This window comes from Chrysochloris asiatica, unplaced genomic scaffold (genome assembly GCF_000296735.1).
Source record: "Chrysochloris asiatica unplaced genomic scaffold, ChrAsi1.0 scaffold00139, whole genome shotgun sequence".
Classification (NCBI taxonomy): domain Eukaryota; kingdom Metazoa; phylum Chordata; class Mammalia; order Afrosoricida; family Chrysochloridae; genus Chrysochloris; species Chrysochloris asiatica.
The window spans coordinates 1,512,412-1,531,236 of NW_006408657.1; the positions used below are offsets into that span (position 1 = coordinate 1,512,412).

At 37.1% G+C, this 18,825-nt stretch overlaps 1 protein-coding gene across 4 annotated transcripts in view; it reads right to left on the minus strand.

Annotated features, from left to right (window-relative positions):
* The window catches only part of LOC102838260 (dystrophin-like), a 3,237,302-nt gene that overhangs the window by 880,641 nt on the left and 2,337,836 nt on the right, over positions 1-18,825 (minus strand). For all 4 annotated transcript variants that reach the window (XM_006870143.1, XM_006870144.1, XM_006870145.1 and 1 more), the window contains one exon: positions 14,906-15,023. In XM_006870143.1, coding sequence (XP_006870205.1) covers positions 14,906-15,023 — 118 coding nt within the window. The remainder of the gene's footprint in view (positions 1-14,905; positions 15,024-18,825) is intronic.

The following is an 18,825-nucleotide window of genomic DNA, read 5'->3' on the forward strand; positions in this document are numbered from 1 at the left end:
AACAACAACAACAACAACAAGTATTATTTTATATCTTCTAGAAAGAAGATGCAATATTGTGACAATGTAATAAGAAAACTGAAAGCTAAAGATGTGGTTTAATATTGCATCATCCTTTTTAAACAATTCCATCTTGATTCCATGTACTTATAATTTGAATCATATTAGCACACTCAGGAATAATTGAATAATGATAACATCACAAAATGTTTCAATATATAGGAATCATCTGATCACTAAGAGCCCAGAGTGCCTTTTAGACTTATAAAGTGACTTAATCAACCCAAATTAAGTTGGCAATTTAAAAATAAAATGATTTCTTTATTTTAAAAATAAATAAAATTCCTTTTTGGCTTCTTGGTAGATCTCTAGGGGAGAATTTCAGTCTCACAATATGAAGTTTTACAAATAACTGGGACTTATTTAAAAAAAAAAACAAAAAAAAACTTATTGACTAAATTAGAATCCAATGGGCCCTGATGATATAACCAGGATCAAAGAAATCATCACTTGCTCAGTACTAATACAAAAATATGAGTTTCACTACATGTGTATTTTATTATTAAATACACTTTTTATTCTAGTAGTATTTTCTAGGATAGTGAAGTTTCTTCATGTGTAAATTTCATGAGTTCTAAATGTTTAATAAATGAATCAATAGTACTCTTTCAAGATTTTCCTAGGCTAACATTTTTATCTGATGGCCTAATGAGGTATTTCAAATAAAAGCCTGAATTTTTGATATAGTTTGTTAGCTCTGAACTTAATATTTCTTGTCTGTGTTCCATGGGTTATGCAAATAATGAAACTAGTTAAAAAGTTGGCAGTTCAAACCCACCCCAGAAGGCAAGCATGGTAATCTGCTTCTGAAAGACCACAGACTTGAAAACCTAATGAAAGAGTTTTACTCTGTACTTATAGATGGTGCTAACTTAAAGTTTGAAGACGTCCTAAGGGCTAATACTGGAGTCCTGGTGTGGCACTGTGGTCTAATGTGCTGGATGCAAAGTCGGTTTGAACTGCAAGGTCAGTGGTTCGAGCTCACCAGCCGCTCCTTGGAAATTCTATACAGTGTCACTATGAGTCAGAACCAACTTGAAAGCACTTAACAACAACAACAAGGGCTGTTATTAGAAGATGCTCCCAGCTTTCTCCTACTGTTGTAAATTTATAGGGATGGCCGTTTTGGACCCTAAGTTTCTTTTGTTATCAGAATGTCCTTATTCAGAATTGGATGTGCTATAACAAAATTCTTGCCGTGGATTTCTGGTGTGGCACTGTAGGATAATCACTGGACTGTTAATGGCTAGGTCAGTGTTTCAAACCCACTAGGCCCTCCTTGGAAATCCTGTAGAGGGTTGCTATGAGTCGGAACTAACTTGACAGCATTTAATAGGATCAACAACACTCATCTGTCAGTTTGTCATTGGGTGATGTAATATGTAAGACACTACAGTACAGATGAAAACATCATGAATAGTACATGAATATTTGCACATACAGTTCTAGATGATAAGTCCCTCTGGTTGGAAGGCACTTAAAATTCAACTGGAGAAGAGCTGTCTCCTCAAAGTGAGATGATCATGATAACAAAAATGAAGTGAAACTCTTGGCACCTTCACTTGCTGTTGAGGCACAACTCAAAATGAGGAAAACAGCTGCAAACATCCATTAATAATCAGAACATGGAGTGTTCCAAGTATGGATCTAGGTAAGTTGGAAGTTGTCAAAAAATGAAATGGAATGCATAAAGGCACGAGTAAGCTGAAATTGACTGGTATTGTCCATTTTGAATCTGACAATAATCAGATGGTTTCATATTCCGGGAATATGTGTAACAATCATCAAAGAGTACATTTCAAGATCGATCTATTCATATGCCTACAAGGAAAATCAGTTAATATCATATTATTCAAATTGGCACACCAAGCACTAAAGCCAGTGATAAAGAAATTGAAGAATTCTACCAACAAACTTAAATTGATAAAACATACAATCAAGATATACATCTTAATGATAACTGGTGACTGAATGCAAAGGTTGGATACAAATAGGAAGTGTCAGTACTTGGAAAATATGGCCTTGGTGATAGAAACGTTGCTGGAAATCACATGATAGAATTGTGCAAGACCAATGACTTATTTCATGCAAACACCACTAAGAAAATAAAACACAGCATAAAAGGCAATTATATACATGGATCTCACGAGATGGAATAAACAGGAATCAAATTGACTACATCTGTAGGAAGAGATAATGGAAACACTCAATATCATTGGCCAAAACAAGGACAGGGACAAATTGTGGAAGAGACCACTGACTGCTCATATGCAAGTTCAGGCTGAAGCTGAAAACATTAAACCAAATCCATAAATGCAAAAATATGACCTCGAATATATCCCCCTTGAAATTTAAGACCATCTCAGGAACCAATTTGATGCATTAGACTACAATGATCAGAAACCAAAGAATTGTGGCATGACATCAAGAACAACATAGATGAAGAAAGCAAAATGTCATTAAAAGACAGGAATGAAATAAAATACCAAAATGGATGTCAGAAGAGACTCCAAAACTTGCTCTTGAATGAACAAAAGCCAAAGCAAGAGGAAGAAATGAGGACTTTAAAAAACTGAATAGAAAATTCCACTGACAACTTAAGAAGAAAAAGTAAAGTATTATCATGAAATGTGCAAAGACCTGGAGTTAGAGAAACAAAAGGAAAGAACACTCGTAGCATTTCTCAAGCTGAACGGACTGAAGGAAAAATTCAAGACTAAGGTTGTAATATTGCAAGCTTCTATGGAAAAAAATTTGGAAAGATGAAGAAATCATCAAAAGAAGATGCAAGGTATACCGGGAGTAGCTGCACCAAAAATAAATGTTTGATGTCCAACCAATTCAAGATGTATCACATAATAAGGAAGAAATGGTACTGAAGGAAGAAGTTCAAGATGCACTGAAGTAAGAAACAAGGCTCCAGGAATCGACAGAACACAAACTGAAATCTTTCAAAAAACTGTTGCAGAACTGGAGGTGCTCGATCATCTTTGACAAGAAATTTGGCAAACCTATTGGAAGAGATACATATTTGAACCCGATCCAAAAAGGGGTAACTCAATGGAATGCAGAAATCATCAAACGATATCATTACTATCACATGCAAGTAAAATGTTTCTAATGATAATTCAAAAACAGCAGGCACAATATAAAGACAGGGAATTTCCAGAAACTCAAGCTAGATTCAGAAGAAGACACAGAACTAGGGATACCATTGCTGATGTCAAATTGATCTTGCCTGAAAGAAGAGTATATCAGAAAGATGTTTACATGTACTTTCAATTGTGCTGATCATAAAAAGAAATGGATAACTTTGCAAATAACTGGTATTCCAGAATACTTAATTATGCTCATGAGGAGCCGGTACATAGACCAAGATGCAGTCGTTCAAACAGAACAAGGGAAGGTGTGTTTGAGAGTTGTATCATTTCACCATACTTAGTCAATCTGTATGTTGAGCAATTAATCCAAGAAGCTGGATTATATGAAGAAGAATTTGGCATCAGGTTTGCAAGAAGAATCATTAACAATCTATGATATACAGATAATACAACCTTGCTTGTTGAAAGTGAAGAGGACTTGAAATACTTACTGATGAAGATCAAAGACCACAGTCTTTGGTATGGGTTTCACCTCAAGGTACAGAAAACAGAAATTCTCATAATTGGACCAATAAAAAAATATGATAAATGAAGAAAATACTGAAATTGTGGAAATTTTCAGTTTGCTTGGATCCATAATCAACACTCATAGATGCAACAGTCAAGAAATCAAATGACTTCTTCCTGGATCTTATTTCTATCTGTAGCCTCTTAATTAGGCAAATCTTCTGCACAAGACTTCTTTGAAGTGTTAAAGAGAAAAGATATTAGTTTGAGTACTAAGGTGAACCTGACCCACCTCATGGTATTTTCAATAGCCTCATATGTATGTAAAAGTTGGACAACAAATAGCCTCATATACATGTGAAAGTTGTACAAAACTGCAGAATAACTGATGAATTTGAATTATGATGTTGAAGAAGAATATTAAAAGTACCATGGACTGCCAGAAGAATAAACTTGCAAGAAGTACATTCAAAATGCTCCTTAAAAATCAGGATTGTGAGACGTTTTCTCTCATACTTTGGACATACTATGATGTCCCTGGAGAAGGACATCGTGCTTGGTAAAGTGGAGGGTCCGTGACAAGGAGTAAGACCCCCCAAAAGATGGAAGGGCACAGTGGCAGCAGCAATGGGTTCAAATGTAACAACTGTGAGGATGATATACGAGTAGGCAATGTTTTATTATGTTTTGCATAGGGTTGCTAGGAGTCAGAACTGACTCAATGGCACCTAACAGCAACAACAATAAATAACTCAGTCTTAGATCTTCAATGACAAATTTCTAGTCAATATCCAAATTTTATTCATTCTAGCTCCATTGCATATCTCAATTTCAGTTCTTACTTTGCACTTCACTGCCATTGCTCTAGCTTGGGATTCAATACCTCTTCCCTTTTCTCCACTAACTTTCTTTATCCTCCATAGCATGCGCGTACACACACACATGCACGCACATATAATCTCTCCCACCCAACAAATTCATCCGTCACACTACTGCAAACATAGGTCTAATTATGTATTCTCCTGTCATCTTGGCCTGAAATATCCTTCCCTCTCCTGCCTCCGCTGCTTTTCAAATTCCTATTCATGACTAGATTAAATTTAACCTCCTCCTGAAAATCTTCCAAGATCCTTCATTCAGAGCCAGCTTCCTCTTCTCTTGCTTTCTTTCAATGTTTTGCAGTAGTGCTCTACTAAATAACGTACCCAAATACACTTGTCCAAATAAATATATTTTGATTGTGAGCTCTTTCAAGACAAAGGCTGGATCATTTTATAAAGTTTTTATTGTGAATTAACTGACAGTTTAAATGGGAGAACATTAGCTTTACATTCATCCTATTGTATTTCGTTTCATTGCAATGATTACAATCCCTTCCATGCTTCATCAAACAATCAAAGGTACACCCCACAAGCCTGTACCCTGGCCATCAGGACACATTCCCTTTCCCTCCCTGAGTCCAGAGTCCCCAGCCACTCCATCTCTCCATGTCATCGTCTCTAACTCCATCTCTGGCATCACTGCTTCTCTGGGTAGGGTCCCACACTCCGCTCTTCTCCCTGATGGTCCCAGGGACCTCTGTTCCTGGACTGCAGAATCAACCACTCCTCTCCTTTTGTTACAAAACGTCTACCTTTACATTTTCAACCCTCACAGTCAATCCTGATAGCAATTATTCACTACTAAATCACTAAGAGTCTTATCCCCATCTCCTTTCACCAGCCCCATCCAGACAGGTTGGAAACCACTCAGTGGAGATTCTATCTTCTCCCATATTCTCTGGAACTATGATCCTTTTTGAAAGCTTCTAAGCCAGTCACTTCTTGCTTTTGTAGCCCCTCCCCCATTTGGGGTAGCCAATGTCTAAGATGCCCATCCTGTGTACCGAGGGGGTGGGAATGATCCTTGCTGTAAAGATTTGTTCCCTCTTTTGAGCTACTACAGCTGTAAGTATAGGTCAAGTTCATCAAATTGTAGTGGATCACTCTTTTTTCTTCTTCTAGTCGAGTTATCATCATCATACTGCTGGCCAACAATGTCTCCACCTGGGTTCACAGGAGTCTATTGAATATGGTCGGACTTAGCTGACAACTTCATTGCCATTTTTCCCCCACTTCCCCTTATCGGTGACCAACATAGTCACCAGCAAGACCACATACCTGCTCATGTATTCCCTTTTAGTCTCAGTTTAGAAGGGGGTTTGACCTGACGGGAACCGACCGCATGCCTTGATGGCTCCCGGGTGAACAACTTGCTTGTTCTTATAGTAGTCAATCAGATTGCTATTATTGTTTTTGATTTTTGCTGCCAAAGCCGGGAACTTATCACTCTATGTATCCCCTTCATCACCACTGATATTAACTAACAGAGTAAGCATTCAAATGTTTGATGAACTGAACTGAACTCTGGTTGGCAGCAGCATTGTAGTGGATCTAAATTTTGAGAGCAACTATAACAGGTCGACAGCAGGTGCTAGACGTCAGAAGGACATTTATATGGTTGACTCTACTTCCTCCAAAACAAGCAACTCTCTAGTAGACAATACCTGAGAGCAAGATATTAATAGGCTGGCATCTCATTAGCAATAGAGATTTCATAAAAATGTGAGGAAGAACAGTGAGGAGCAAATATATAAAATCCCACTTCCACCATGTACAATTTCATGCATTTGGTTGCTGAAATGAATGATGGGTTGACAAAGTTGCTATAAAACTGTCAGTGAATTCAAAATCTTCTGAGAGTGTTTACATTCTTACACAGTGGACCATTCTCCCTTTCACTGTTCTGTATACTGACTCTTTAGGTAATATGATGTGAATTCATTGTCTTAAAATTTATAAATTCAAAGAATTGTAGACTAGTTTGAAAAAAGCTTTAGCTGGAAAAATGATAATAAAAACAATGTCTTTTAAGACTTGGCATTCTTTTTGAGATGTTTTTCCTCTGGTTTGAATGATAAATGGCTGCTTACCAAATCTTTGATTTCCTCGAATTTTCAGTTTGCCGTCCCCAAATTCATCTGTGACAATATTTGTCATTTAATGAGCATCTAGTATGTGCCATATACAGATTCCTCATGAGCACAATTAAGTGTTCTGGAACATACTTCGCAGTGTTGTCCATAGCTTGTCATGATCCACACAAATGAAAGCGTTTGCATAACCAATAAAGCACAGGTAAACATCTTTCTGATATTCTCTGCTTTCAGCCAAGATCCATTGGACATCAGCAATGACACCTCGTTCCACGGCCTCTTCTGAATCTGGCTTGAACCTCTGGAAGTTCTCTGTCAGTGTATGCTTGCAGCCATATCTGTATTACCTTTAGTAAAGCTTTATTCTCATGGGATATCAAGGAGATAGCCAGATGATTTCCACATTCCATTGGGTCACCTCTCTTTGGAATGGGCACAAATATGGATCTCTTCCAATCAGTCAGCCAGATGAGTGAGTGCCTCCTGTGCCGCCTCACTTTCTTGAAAGATTTTAATTTTTATTCCATCAATTCCTGGTGCCTTGTTCTTTGCCAATTCCTTCAATGCACCTTGGACTTCCTCTTTCAGTATCATTGGCTCTTGATCATATGACCAACAGGCAGTTGTTCAAACAGAACATGGGAACACTGAATGGTTTAAAATTAAGAGAAGTGTGCAACATACTTATTCAACCTGTATGCTGAGCAAATAATCCGAAAAGCTGGGTTATATGAAGAAATATGTGGCATTAGGATTGGAAGAAGACTCATTGATGACCTGCGATATGCAGATGATACAACCTTGCTTGCTGAAAGTGAAGAGGATTTAAAACATTTACTGATGAAGATCAAAGAGCACAGCCTTTGGTATGGATTACATCTCAATGTAAAGAAAACAAAAATCCTCACCACTGGACCAATAAACAACATTCTTATAAACAGAGAAAAGATTGAAGTTGTCAAGGACTTCATTCTTCTTGGATCAACTGTCAACACTCATGGAAGCAGCAATGAAGAAATCAAACGACATATTGAATTAGGCATTGAACAAGGATGCCAGCTTGAGGACCAAGGTGCACCTGACCCAAGCCATGGTATTTTTGATAACCTCATATGCATGCGAAAGCTGGACAGTGAATAAGGAAGACTGTAGAAGAATTGATGCTTTTGAGCTACGGTGTTGGAGGAGAATATTGAAAGTGACATGGGCTGCCAAAAGAAGCAATAGATTCGTTTTGGAAGAAATGCAGCCAGAGTGCTCCTTGGAAGCCAAGATGGCCAAACGTCGTCTCTCATACTTCAGACATATTTTCAGGAGGGACCAGTCACTGAAGACGAATATCATGTTTGGTAAGGTGGAGGGTCAGAGAAAAAGAGGAAGACCCCAACAAGATGGATTGGCCAAGTGGCAGCACTGATGGACTCAAGCATGGCAACAGTAGTGAGGTAGGCCCAGGATCAGGCAATTTTTTTGTTCTTCTGTGCATAAGGTCATTATGAGACGGTACAGACTCGATGGCACCTAACAACAACAACAGTATGTGCCAGATCTTTTTATAGAAACATCACATACTTTTATCTTCCTAATAACTCTACGAAGTTACTATTATTATCATAAAACATGATAGATGATGGGATTGTGGTGTAGGGAATTACATTCAATTACTCAAGATCACACAACTACCGGGATTCAATAGCGTATGTAATTATAACACATGTAAGAGACATCCCTATACCAAAACATGTAAATACATAGAAGACTAAAAGTATGAAGAGGATCAATAATAATGATATCAAGATAATAATGAACTGAGGTTAGTACTAATATTTGAAACTCTCAGGCAAAATGTTGTTGTTAAGTGCCATAGAGTCATTTTTGACTCATAGAAACCCTGTATAATGTTTCTGAGGAGCACCTGGTGAGTTTGACCCACTAGCCTTATGGTTCACACCGACCTTGTGGTCAAGTGGTTATCCTACAGCACCACATCAAGACTTTTTCAAGTAAATAGCCCTTCCTTATTTTATGATGAATCAGCCTTTTCCATTTTATATACCTTAGAATTTAGGGTCATGTAGAGATGGGTTTGAATCCCAGTACCTCAGTAGCCATCTTACAAGGACCTTCATCAATCTACTGAAGCTCTCTGAGCTTCAGTTTTCTGTCTCTAGAATGAGAAGAATAATATCTACCTGCTCATGTTATGGTAGATATTAAAACTGAAATGAATGATAAGAATTGCTTTGATTAGCAGTTGTTTTTAAGTGCTATCGAATCTGTTCTATTTCATAGCGACCCTGCATAAGGTTCCAAGAAGCCACTGGCAGGTTTGAACCACTGACCTTGTGGTTTGCAATACAGTGTTTACCCTATAGTGCCACAGCAGGAATATCACCCACATAAAGACATTTCTAAATATTTACTTAATTCTATTTATAAATCTTATAAATTTTCCAAAACAGCCTTTTCCTTTTGGTCTTTTGAATCCCTATTTATTGTGCAAGGACTTTCTAGCTATGAAATGCTCATTAAATGTTCTCACACTAAGTATTCAAATCACCCATAAGCAATGAATGACAAGAGCTAACATTCATTGAGCTAAGTACTATATGTGCTTATCTCAACGAATTCTCCAAACTCATGTGGGAGATTTAATCCTGCTTTATAGAGGAAGAAAGAAATTTAATCCTGCTTTATAGAGGAGGAAAGTTGCTTGTTCAAGGTCACAAAATTAATCAGTAGTCAGCCCACCCAGCCTGCCCTGAAAACCACTTTACCTAATATTGTTGTTGTTATGTGCCATCAAGATGGTTCCAACTCATAGCGACCCTGTATAGGATTTCTGAGTAGTGACTGGTGAGCTTAAACTGCCAACCTTGCAGTTCAAACTGACCTTGCAGTCCAGAGCATTAACCCACAGAGCCACACCAGGACTCCAATAATATTGCTATAGATCTCTAAAATGGTAGGGGTAGGGACTATAGGGAGCAGATGCTATAGAGATATGGCTCTCAAACACAAATGTGAGAGGAGCCCTGTTTACTATTATTATTTGTGAAATCAACTGAGCTAGAAAAGAGAGTAATTATTTCTTTACATATCCTCCTCATTGCCATGCAAGCTGCTATGGTATTGTGTGTTATCAATGCTGGTAGACATGAAGAGTTTTGCAAACCTCAGAAACCTCAAAGGAAATGATTTTATATCCTTCTTATTGGATCTGCTTTTGTTCCTCTTACCTAACCTTTTGCAGATGAAAATGGAGAAGAATGGTTGACACATTAAGCAACCAAAGAATTGAAGGAAAATGAACAATTTGAACATGAAAAACAATAAAAAGAATTTCTCATTTGAACTAATTTAGAATGAAATGTATTCTCTTACCTAGCTGATTATAACATTATTTTGATCAATATATTTCCTTTAAAATAATAGGTACCATGAAAACAATTTTATATAGAGACACATGTTGGTATTTTGCAGACCCAACTATTAGGTGTTTTAGCATGGATATTACTACAAGACACATATTTCTTTTTACTGGTCTTTTCTCCTGATAGACTCTAATAATTCAGCATAGATTTCCTAAGCTGTTCAAAGTTATGAACTGAGATTTACCATGGAGCAAAATGTTGCCATATACTATTAGATACAAATTAAATACATTTTTCTTTTCTGATTCCTTTTTAAGAATTTTTAGAACTTTCAAAAGGAAGACTGAAATCTTCATATAAAAATATAATTTTATAAGCAAGTACTTTATTCCTGCCCTTCCCCTGAAAATTGAATTTATAATAAGAAAAATGATATTTTTAACATGATTGATACTTTATAAACATTGAATTTCCATCCCATTTCATAGATTTCAAACTAAAGGATAAACTGAGCACATCATATTGTTTAGATAAATATATTTTGCCAGAATTATCCTGGTACCAGCATTAGAGGCTCCAGGCGCATTCAGAACTAGGATTCTGGCTTAGGCACAACATGACATGTCTCAACAGACACTTGCTTTTCAGAAAATGCTTTTTTAGACCATTTGAATTTTTCCATTTATGCTGCAAATATTCATAAAGGTATTCATTCTGAAAGACAAAAGCTGACAAAAGCAGAACTATTCAAATCATTGTGTATTAACAGTGAGATAGGAACCTGCCCTCTAGTCACTCATTTACAATGTACATCATGACAAAGTCAATACAATATTAAAAAAAAAAAAAAAAAGATTACAAAGGATAATGGAAAATGTTCAGACCATGTTGAGGGGACACTGGAAAACAAATTCATGTTATTTTCCTCTTAGGGACAAAAGAGACATTATTTTTCATTAGTAAAGTACCGAATTACTTTCTCCATCTTTATGTTCAGATCTGCATAAATGTCTTTGCCAAATTTCCATATTTCTTAGGCAAGAAACAGATCACTTAACTGTGTAATGGGAATTCAGTCTCATACTGAGAAAAGTCACTCACTAACTTTCATTCTTTTAGGCCAGTGCATTGCAAACTGGTAGCGAACCCTCATGGTTTCAGTTTGTGGGATGAACACCATGCTCTATCAACTGAACAGCGATCTATGTTTGTGATTACAAGGCAATTTTGTTCTTGCATCAATGCTTACAGAAATGACTCTATAACTCATTCTGGACCAAAAGACTTAAGAATAGTCTCCCGTGTCCAAATTAACTGTGGTAGAGATTGAATAGTTTCTTTCCAAACCTCTTTGTCCTGGACTCAACATTTGGGACAAGTTCTGGCTAGCAGACTATGGAAAGAAGTATGTGTACCCATAGCCAGACCTGGTTCCTAATGAACTACCATGAGTAGTACTCTTTCCTCATCTGTAGGTTTAAATGAAAAGAATGCTGATGATTTGAACAAAAATGACCGAAGGCGCTTGGTTTTCTGAATGACTTCATTGTTATTGTTAAGTGCTATCAAGTTGGTTTAGACTCATGGTGATCCTGTATAGGGAATTTCAAGGAGCAGCTGGTGGGGTTGAACTGCCAACCTTGTGCTTCGCCTGCAGCACCACATCAAGAGTACACTGGCTTCTTAGAAAGTTGCTATTTTGGACCTCACCAGAGTGAAAGTAAACTTTTATTGTGATGACTACTGAGATTGTGGAGTTTATTTGTTAAAGCACCTTATTCTGACTAACCAATACATTCACAGATGCTTAAAGTCAATGTTTGAGCAGCAATGAAGAGTCAAAATTACCAAAGAGAGAAAGGCCTAGTTTAATTAACAATCACCACAAAGGAGCTCTGATAGTGTAGTGGTTATGAATCAGGCTGCTAATCTCAAGGTTGGCAGTTCGAAACTACCAGTTGTTCTGTGGGAGAAAGATGAAACTTTCTGCTCCTTTAAAGATCTGCACCCTTGGAAACCCTATGCAGGGTCACTATGAGTCAGAAGCAACTCCACAGTACTTAACACCAACAATAAAGGAAAGAAGAAATATCTTTAGGAAGTGAATCAACACATACATAATTGCACTCTTAAAAAAAAGTAGTCTTCATAATTATGGTCATTAACAAAAACAACAAAACAAGATGGGGAATGGTAAACATCTTAGAAGGAGCACTGAATTTCAAGCCAGAAAGAGAGATTTGCAAATTAGAAACCCAGAAATTCTAAACTTGGAATTGACTCACCAGAGACCAATAGCAAAAACAACAGACTCTATTCTTTGCTAGTTCGGTAAGTTTGAGATATTTGATTAATTGCTCTGAGAACCTATTGCTCATCTATAAAATGGGTATTATGGAATTTAGCTCACAGGAATTTTAAAAGATTGTTGTTGTTGTTAACTGCCATCAAGTTGGTTCAGACTCCTCATGACCCTGTATAGGATTTCCCAGGAGCAGCTGGTTTGCAGTCCAGTTCACAGATCCTACAGTGCCACACCAGGATTTAAAAGATTGTACACACTCATACTGCCTGATACCTAGGTGGTGGTATGGTTATGTGCCGTGGAGCCAACTCTGACTCAAAGTGACCCTGTATAGGGTTTCTGAGGTTGTAAGGGTAGAAGAAAGTTTCATCTTTCTCCTGTGGAGCAACTGGTGGACTTGAACCAACCTTTTGGTTAGCAGTCCAATGCACAACCCACTCTGCCTCCAAGGCGCCTTCCTATCCAGTAAACAGTAGCTTTTTAAAATATTATTATTGTGAATTGAATGATAGTTTACATGGGAGAACATCAATTTTACACTCATCAGTTTATTGCAATGATTAAAATCTCCTAGGAGCGTCATCATTCAATGGTACTTGCTTCTGTTACTTTTGTGTGTTTTTTGTTTGTTTGTTTTGGTGTACACAAAAACACTCAGGAATATATAATCATTTAAACAATCAAAGGACACATTCTTCAAGCCTGCCTCCTGGCCGCCAGCACACAGCCTTTCTCTTTCCATGAGTCTAGAGTCCTCAGTTGCTCTCTCTCTTTCCATGTCCTCATCTCTGCCTCCATCTCTGGTGTCACTGCTTCTCTGGATAGGGTCCCACATTCCGCTCATGCTCTTCTCCCTTGATGGTCCTAGGGGCCTCTGTTTCTGGATTGTAAGATTAACTACTCCCCTGTTTTTGTTACAAAACTTTTACCTTTAAAGTTGTGACAGTCACAATTAGTCATGATAACAATCACTCACTATTGAATCATACAAATCTTATCCCCATCTCTTTTCACCAGAAACATCTAGACAAGATGAAACTATTCATTGGGGATTCTACCTTACCCTGAACACTCTGAACCTTAACTCCCTTTTGAAACCTTGTAAGCCAGTAACTTTATGCCTTTATCATCCCCTCCTTTTAGGTAGCCAATGTCTACGTTGCCCGTCCCTATCTACCCTATATACATAGGGGATAGGATTGATACTTGATGTGAAGATTCCTTCCCTATCAGTTGGTATTTTGAACAGTAGCATTTATTACTAAGAATTTACCTGTTGTACAAGTGTGACTTATAATACTTTTCAATGATTAGCATTGTATTCTGGTTACCCTCTTTCCCTTTCCCAAAACACTGGCAGCCAGGCATTTTTCTTCCATTTCCTTAGGGAAGGTGTTAAGGTACCAAAAAGAAACTAAAGAAGGCATCTAGCCCTGTTTTTTTGTTTCAAAAGCCTAGACCTGGTATAACAAACTATTTGGGGGAAATAGATGATTAAAGGAAAGGTTTTACCACTGTTTCACTGAAAATGTTTTCTAGTTGTTGGAAGGTAGAGGGGGGACATTTGTAGGAGGAAGTGAGAATAGAATGTTCAATAGCCACTGTGTGTCCCTGTGGAAGAGCGCTGTGGCCAGCCCCTTTCAAACCACATCCTGGAGGGAAGGAGAGTGAGGGAAGTTAGGAAACTCAGGGAGATGTGAGAGGTGACCAGTACCTCATTCCTGAGAATCGCCACTGGGGACTCCTCCCTCTAGTCCTCTCTGCAACCACATGCACAGAAGCATCTACCACACACAGTCACTCTAAGTAGAATAAAGAAAGGAGTACCTGCAATATCTAGGCAAATGGGCCTTATACAGCCTTGCAAAGCTGTTGCCCATCCCAGTGTGGCATAAGGAACAACACAGTGATTTCTAATATTACACAATGGAGCATCAAAATAGCCAAGAGCTATCCAGATCTGAAAACACCACTGCAGACCAGAATGAGAGATGGTCCAGGATGCAGCTTCCTGTTCAGATCAACAATCCAGGCATGAGAGAGAGACTGCAATCTCCACTGATGCCAAGTCAGGAGCAAACATTCTGCCATACTACACCCACCCCTGCAGGCCTTGAAACTATATAACTCACCCACTTACCCACTGCCATTAAGTAGATCTCAATTCATAGTGACCTTGTATAGGGTTTCCGAGGTTATATATCTTTCTGGGGCCAGAAAACCTCCTGTTTCTGTAGCAGAGTGGCTGTTGGGTTTAATGCTTATACTATAGCACCACCTGGGCTCCTCTGCAACTATAGAAAGGGGCATTGAAAAGCTGGTGGAAAAATGGAATTAAAAGATAATGGATGTTCTCTATGAACTTTTTGAAGACCCCTTCTTAAGACATTGAAAGTTGAAAAAAAGGATGTTGCCTCTATGCAGTGAAATTAAGCTCTGTTATTGTAGGATAACATTATGGATTAAAATCTGTAATTCATATAATAAAGATAATGTACAACTATTTTACACTATTTTCATAAACACAATATTAAAACTTTTCATGTATCTGCCTTGGGTTTCACATTGCTGTGAAAAGACTTACTTCGATCAGTTATGATTGTTCTAGCTTCTTGATTGCTGGTCTTGTTTTTCAAATTCTGGGCGGCAGTAATAAGTTCTTCTAGTTGGGGGCGTCTCTGTTCCAAATCTTGCATCATTGCCTGAAGGAACAAATGTAACTTAATGTTGGATTCGCCAGCAGTATGCATTTCTTATAAGTAAAACAAAACAAAGTGTAATTCTCAAAACACTTTTAGGAATAAGAAAGAAGATGTTTTACTGGGTCTAAATCTCTACTGGGTAGAAAAAAATTAGCAAGTAATATATTTCATTTTTAGAGACCCAAAATATTTCAAACAGAATTCTTGATGATAGATTTGCCTTACTATTTTAGAGCTTATGTGGAACAATTTCAGAGCACTTAAACTAATACATGTATGTCACTAGTAGAAATGTAATTCTGAGGTATGATCATGCATTTAAGAGAAAGAGAGCTGTTTATACTTGTAATCTCAATCTGGGTGGTATCAAAATTAAGGTGTATTTTTTAAAATGTTTTATTGTGAATTATGAGATAGTTTACATGGGAAAACATTAATTTTACATTCATCCTATCGTATATCGTTTCATTGCTATGGTTATAATCCCCTCCATGCATCATCAACCAAAGGTGTATGTTTGAGAAACAGAAAAAAAACATAGAAGTGAATTAAAAGACGACTTAATGTTTCCTCAGCTGTAAAATGAGAAGGTGATGTAGAAGTGGTAAAATAGTGTTTCCCCAAAGTTACCTGCCCACAAGAATCACTCAGACTCCTTTGTCTCACCTCAGAACTAGGTGACTCAGTAATGGGGATGGCTGGAAATTTATATTTCTAACAAACTGTCTTAGGATCAGGCAGGTTTGGAAATCATTAGGCTCGAAACTAATATTCAGATTTTTCCATATTATAAATGACATCCAATTTAATATTGCTTTAGATAAAAGTAACAGATATTGTTGTGAAGCGCCATCAAGTTGATTCCAACTCACAGTGACCCTGTATAGAGTTTCTGAAGAGTTGCTGGTGACTTTGAACCACCAACCTTGCGGATCAGTGATTTTCTGACAGCATCACACCAGGACTCCAAATGGAGTATAGCCAACACCTAACTTTTCATTTGTAGGTAGTAATGTTAATCATGAAGAAATCTCTCTACCACTGAGTGCCCATCAAGTATCTGTGTCATTTCAGTCTCTATACATTAAAGGGCTGAGATCTGAGCAAGGTTCACAAAGACATTTATGCAAAAAGTAGAAGTTTCTTTTGTAGTATTACTCTGGTTCTAAAATGGAGAATGAAAATCATTTTATTGTAATTCGGAAAAGTAAAGTTGATGATGACAATTAGTCTATAATCACTACGTGACAGATGGTTTCTCCTTTTTAGTCTAATAATAATCAAACCAGAAGTCTGACTCTAAAAAGTGTATTGGTTTCTACTACCACATGAGGCCAATAAAGTGAAGAGATAAACATCACTATCTATTATGTCCTTTGAGTCCTGCTGATTTTCTAAGGATTTTTTTGGATTAAGAAGACCAAATATTCATCATCCTCTATTGTTTATTTTGTGAAGAGGTAGGGTAATCGGTTTTGTGATTTAAACTCAATTGCTTTTGGTAGTATGAACACAATGGAGGGAAAAAAAATTACTTATCTAAACATCATACATCTATTTTGAGTATTTTCCCCTCTCTGTATCAAAAATTTGAAGGGGCTAACTTTTAACAAATTTTCCGCATTTGTAATCTGTGATTGCTCAAAAGAAAAATCCAATTTTCAGGTTTCTAACTTTTATCGTTTCTTTACACAAAAGGGTGTTTGAAATATGGAACAAATTGCCAAAGACAGCTATTTAAGTAAGTGGTATAAGTCAGTTGGAGAGCGCCAAACACATTTTAAAGTAGGAGAAATATAGTAATAGATAGATTTTACAAAATGAGATGGTTCCAGGGTTCGGGTGTTAAAGTCTGGTCATCTGTGACACAGCAAGCCAAGAAAGGTGCTTTGGAATACTCTACTCAAATAGTTGAATGAATCCAATATATACATATATCTTTTAAAGAACCTGATCAGACAAAATCAACTTTTCCTCTCAAATGTAACAAAAATGAAACACACAGCTAAGAAAATAAATAAATTCACTTACTCATCATTTTATAAATATTCATTGAGTGCTAAGCACTGTGCTATATGCTATTGATCTAGCAGTAAACAAATGCATTATCTATGCTTTGTACAATGTAAATGAAAAGCTGTCTTTTGATGTTTGAATATGTTTACATAATAAAGATGATCTTTATCAGGGTTTTTTGTTGTTGTTGTTGTTTTTGTTTTTTTTTTTGGTGGGGGTGGAAGCAGAGGGCAGAATTGAATGTTAATTCATCCTCAAACATCCAGGCTATTTTTTGCTTCTCAATTTTGGTCACATTACTCAATGTTTGCTATAGCTTTTTCTGTCTTCTAGTATTTCAAAGTTCATTTAAGAAGTATGTTGTAGAAGTAATTTGATCAACTTTAAACTGAATCTTAACAGGCTCTAAATGAAACCCAATCACAATGAAGAGTGTTTACTGATGAAATTAGCAAGCATGTCAATTTAGACTTAAAACAAGCCATTTTCCTCTCTAATGAACAAAATAGGTCTCAGGGTATTGTGAAACCTGTTCTCTAGAAGGGCAATTCTCTAATTATGCTGACAGACACATGCTTTGTAAGCACCCGAGGAGATTATTAATGACATCCTTTGAAGCAATCTCCTTAAAAATCTAAGGAGATTCACAACTGTAGTACGACTATGCACTTCTAAAGTTTTTCAAGATAAAATTTTCAAGATAAAATTGTGGTCAATACATACAAGTACCTGTTTCAAAATAGATGCTAAAATAATGATGTAAATTTCCATTTGAATTTATCAGACAATAATATTAATTGTGAAATGGAACAAATAAAGATCTATATCCTCGCATTAATAAGCTGAAATGGAATGGAATGACAAATTCAAGAGGATTGTTATAGCATTCATCCTCATAAATAACATTTCAAGATCAATCTTGTTCTAGGATAATATTCATATGACTACAAGGAAGACCAGTAATACCATAATGATTCAAATTTACACACTGACCACTAAAGCCAGTGAGGATGAAATCAAAGAATTCTGTCAGCTTCTTCAGTCTTAGAGCATACAATCAAGATGTATTGATAATTACTGGCAACAGAAATGCAATGGCTGGAAACAAAGAGGAAGGGTAAGTAGCTAGAAAATACAGCCTTGAAGATAGAAATGATGCTGGAAAACACATAGTAGATTTTTGCAAGACCAATGACTTATTCATTGCTAATACATTTTTAAAACAGTATAAAAGGTGATTATAAACATGGACCTCACCAGATAGAATAACAAGAATAAAATTGACTATATCTGTGGGAAGAGACAGTGGAAAACCTCAAAATCATCAGCCAAAAGAAGTCCAGGGGCAACTGTGGAACAGACCATCAATTGCTCATATGCTGAAGCTGAAGAAATTTAAAAATGCCTACAAGAGCATGCCTGTGAGTTGGCACAGGAGGCACTCACTCATCTCTGCCAAGAAATTTGGAAGACAACTATCTGGCCAACTGATTGGAAGAGATCCATATCTGTGCCCATTCCAAAGAGAGGTGACCCAATGGAATGTGGAAATGATCGGACAATCTCTTTGATATCCCATGCGAGTAAAGATTTACTAAAGGTAATACAGAAATGGCTGCAAGCATAGATTGACAGAGAACTTCCAGAGGTTCAAGCCAGATTCAGGAGAGGCTGTGGAACGAGGGGTGTCATTGCAGATGTCCAAAGGATCTTGGCTGAAAGCAGAGAATATCAGATGCTGGGGACAGCATACGCAGACCCTGGGTTGATCAGTGGCAGCCCCATT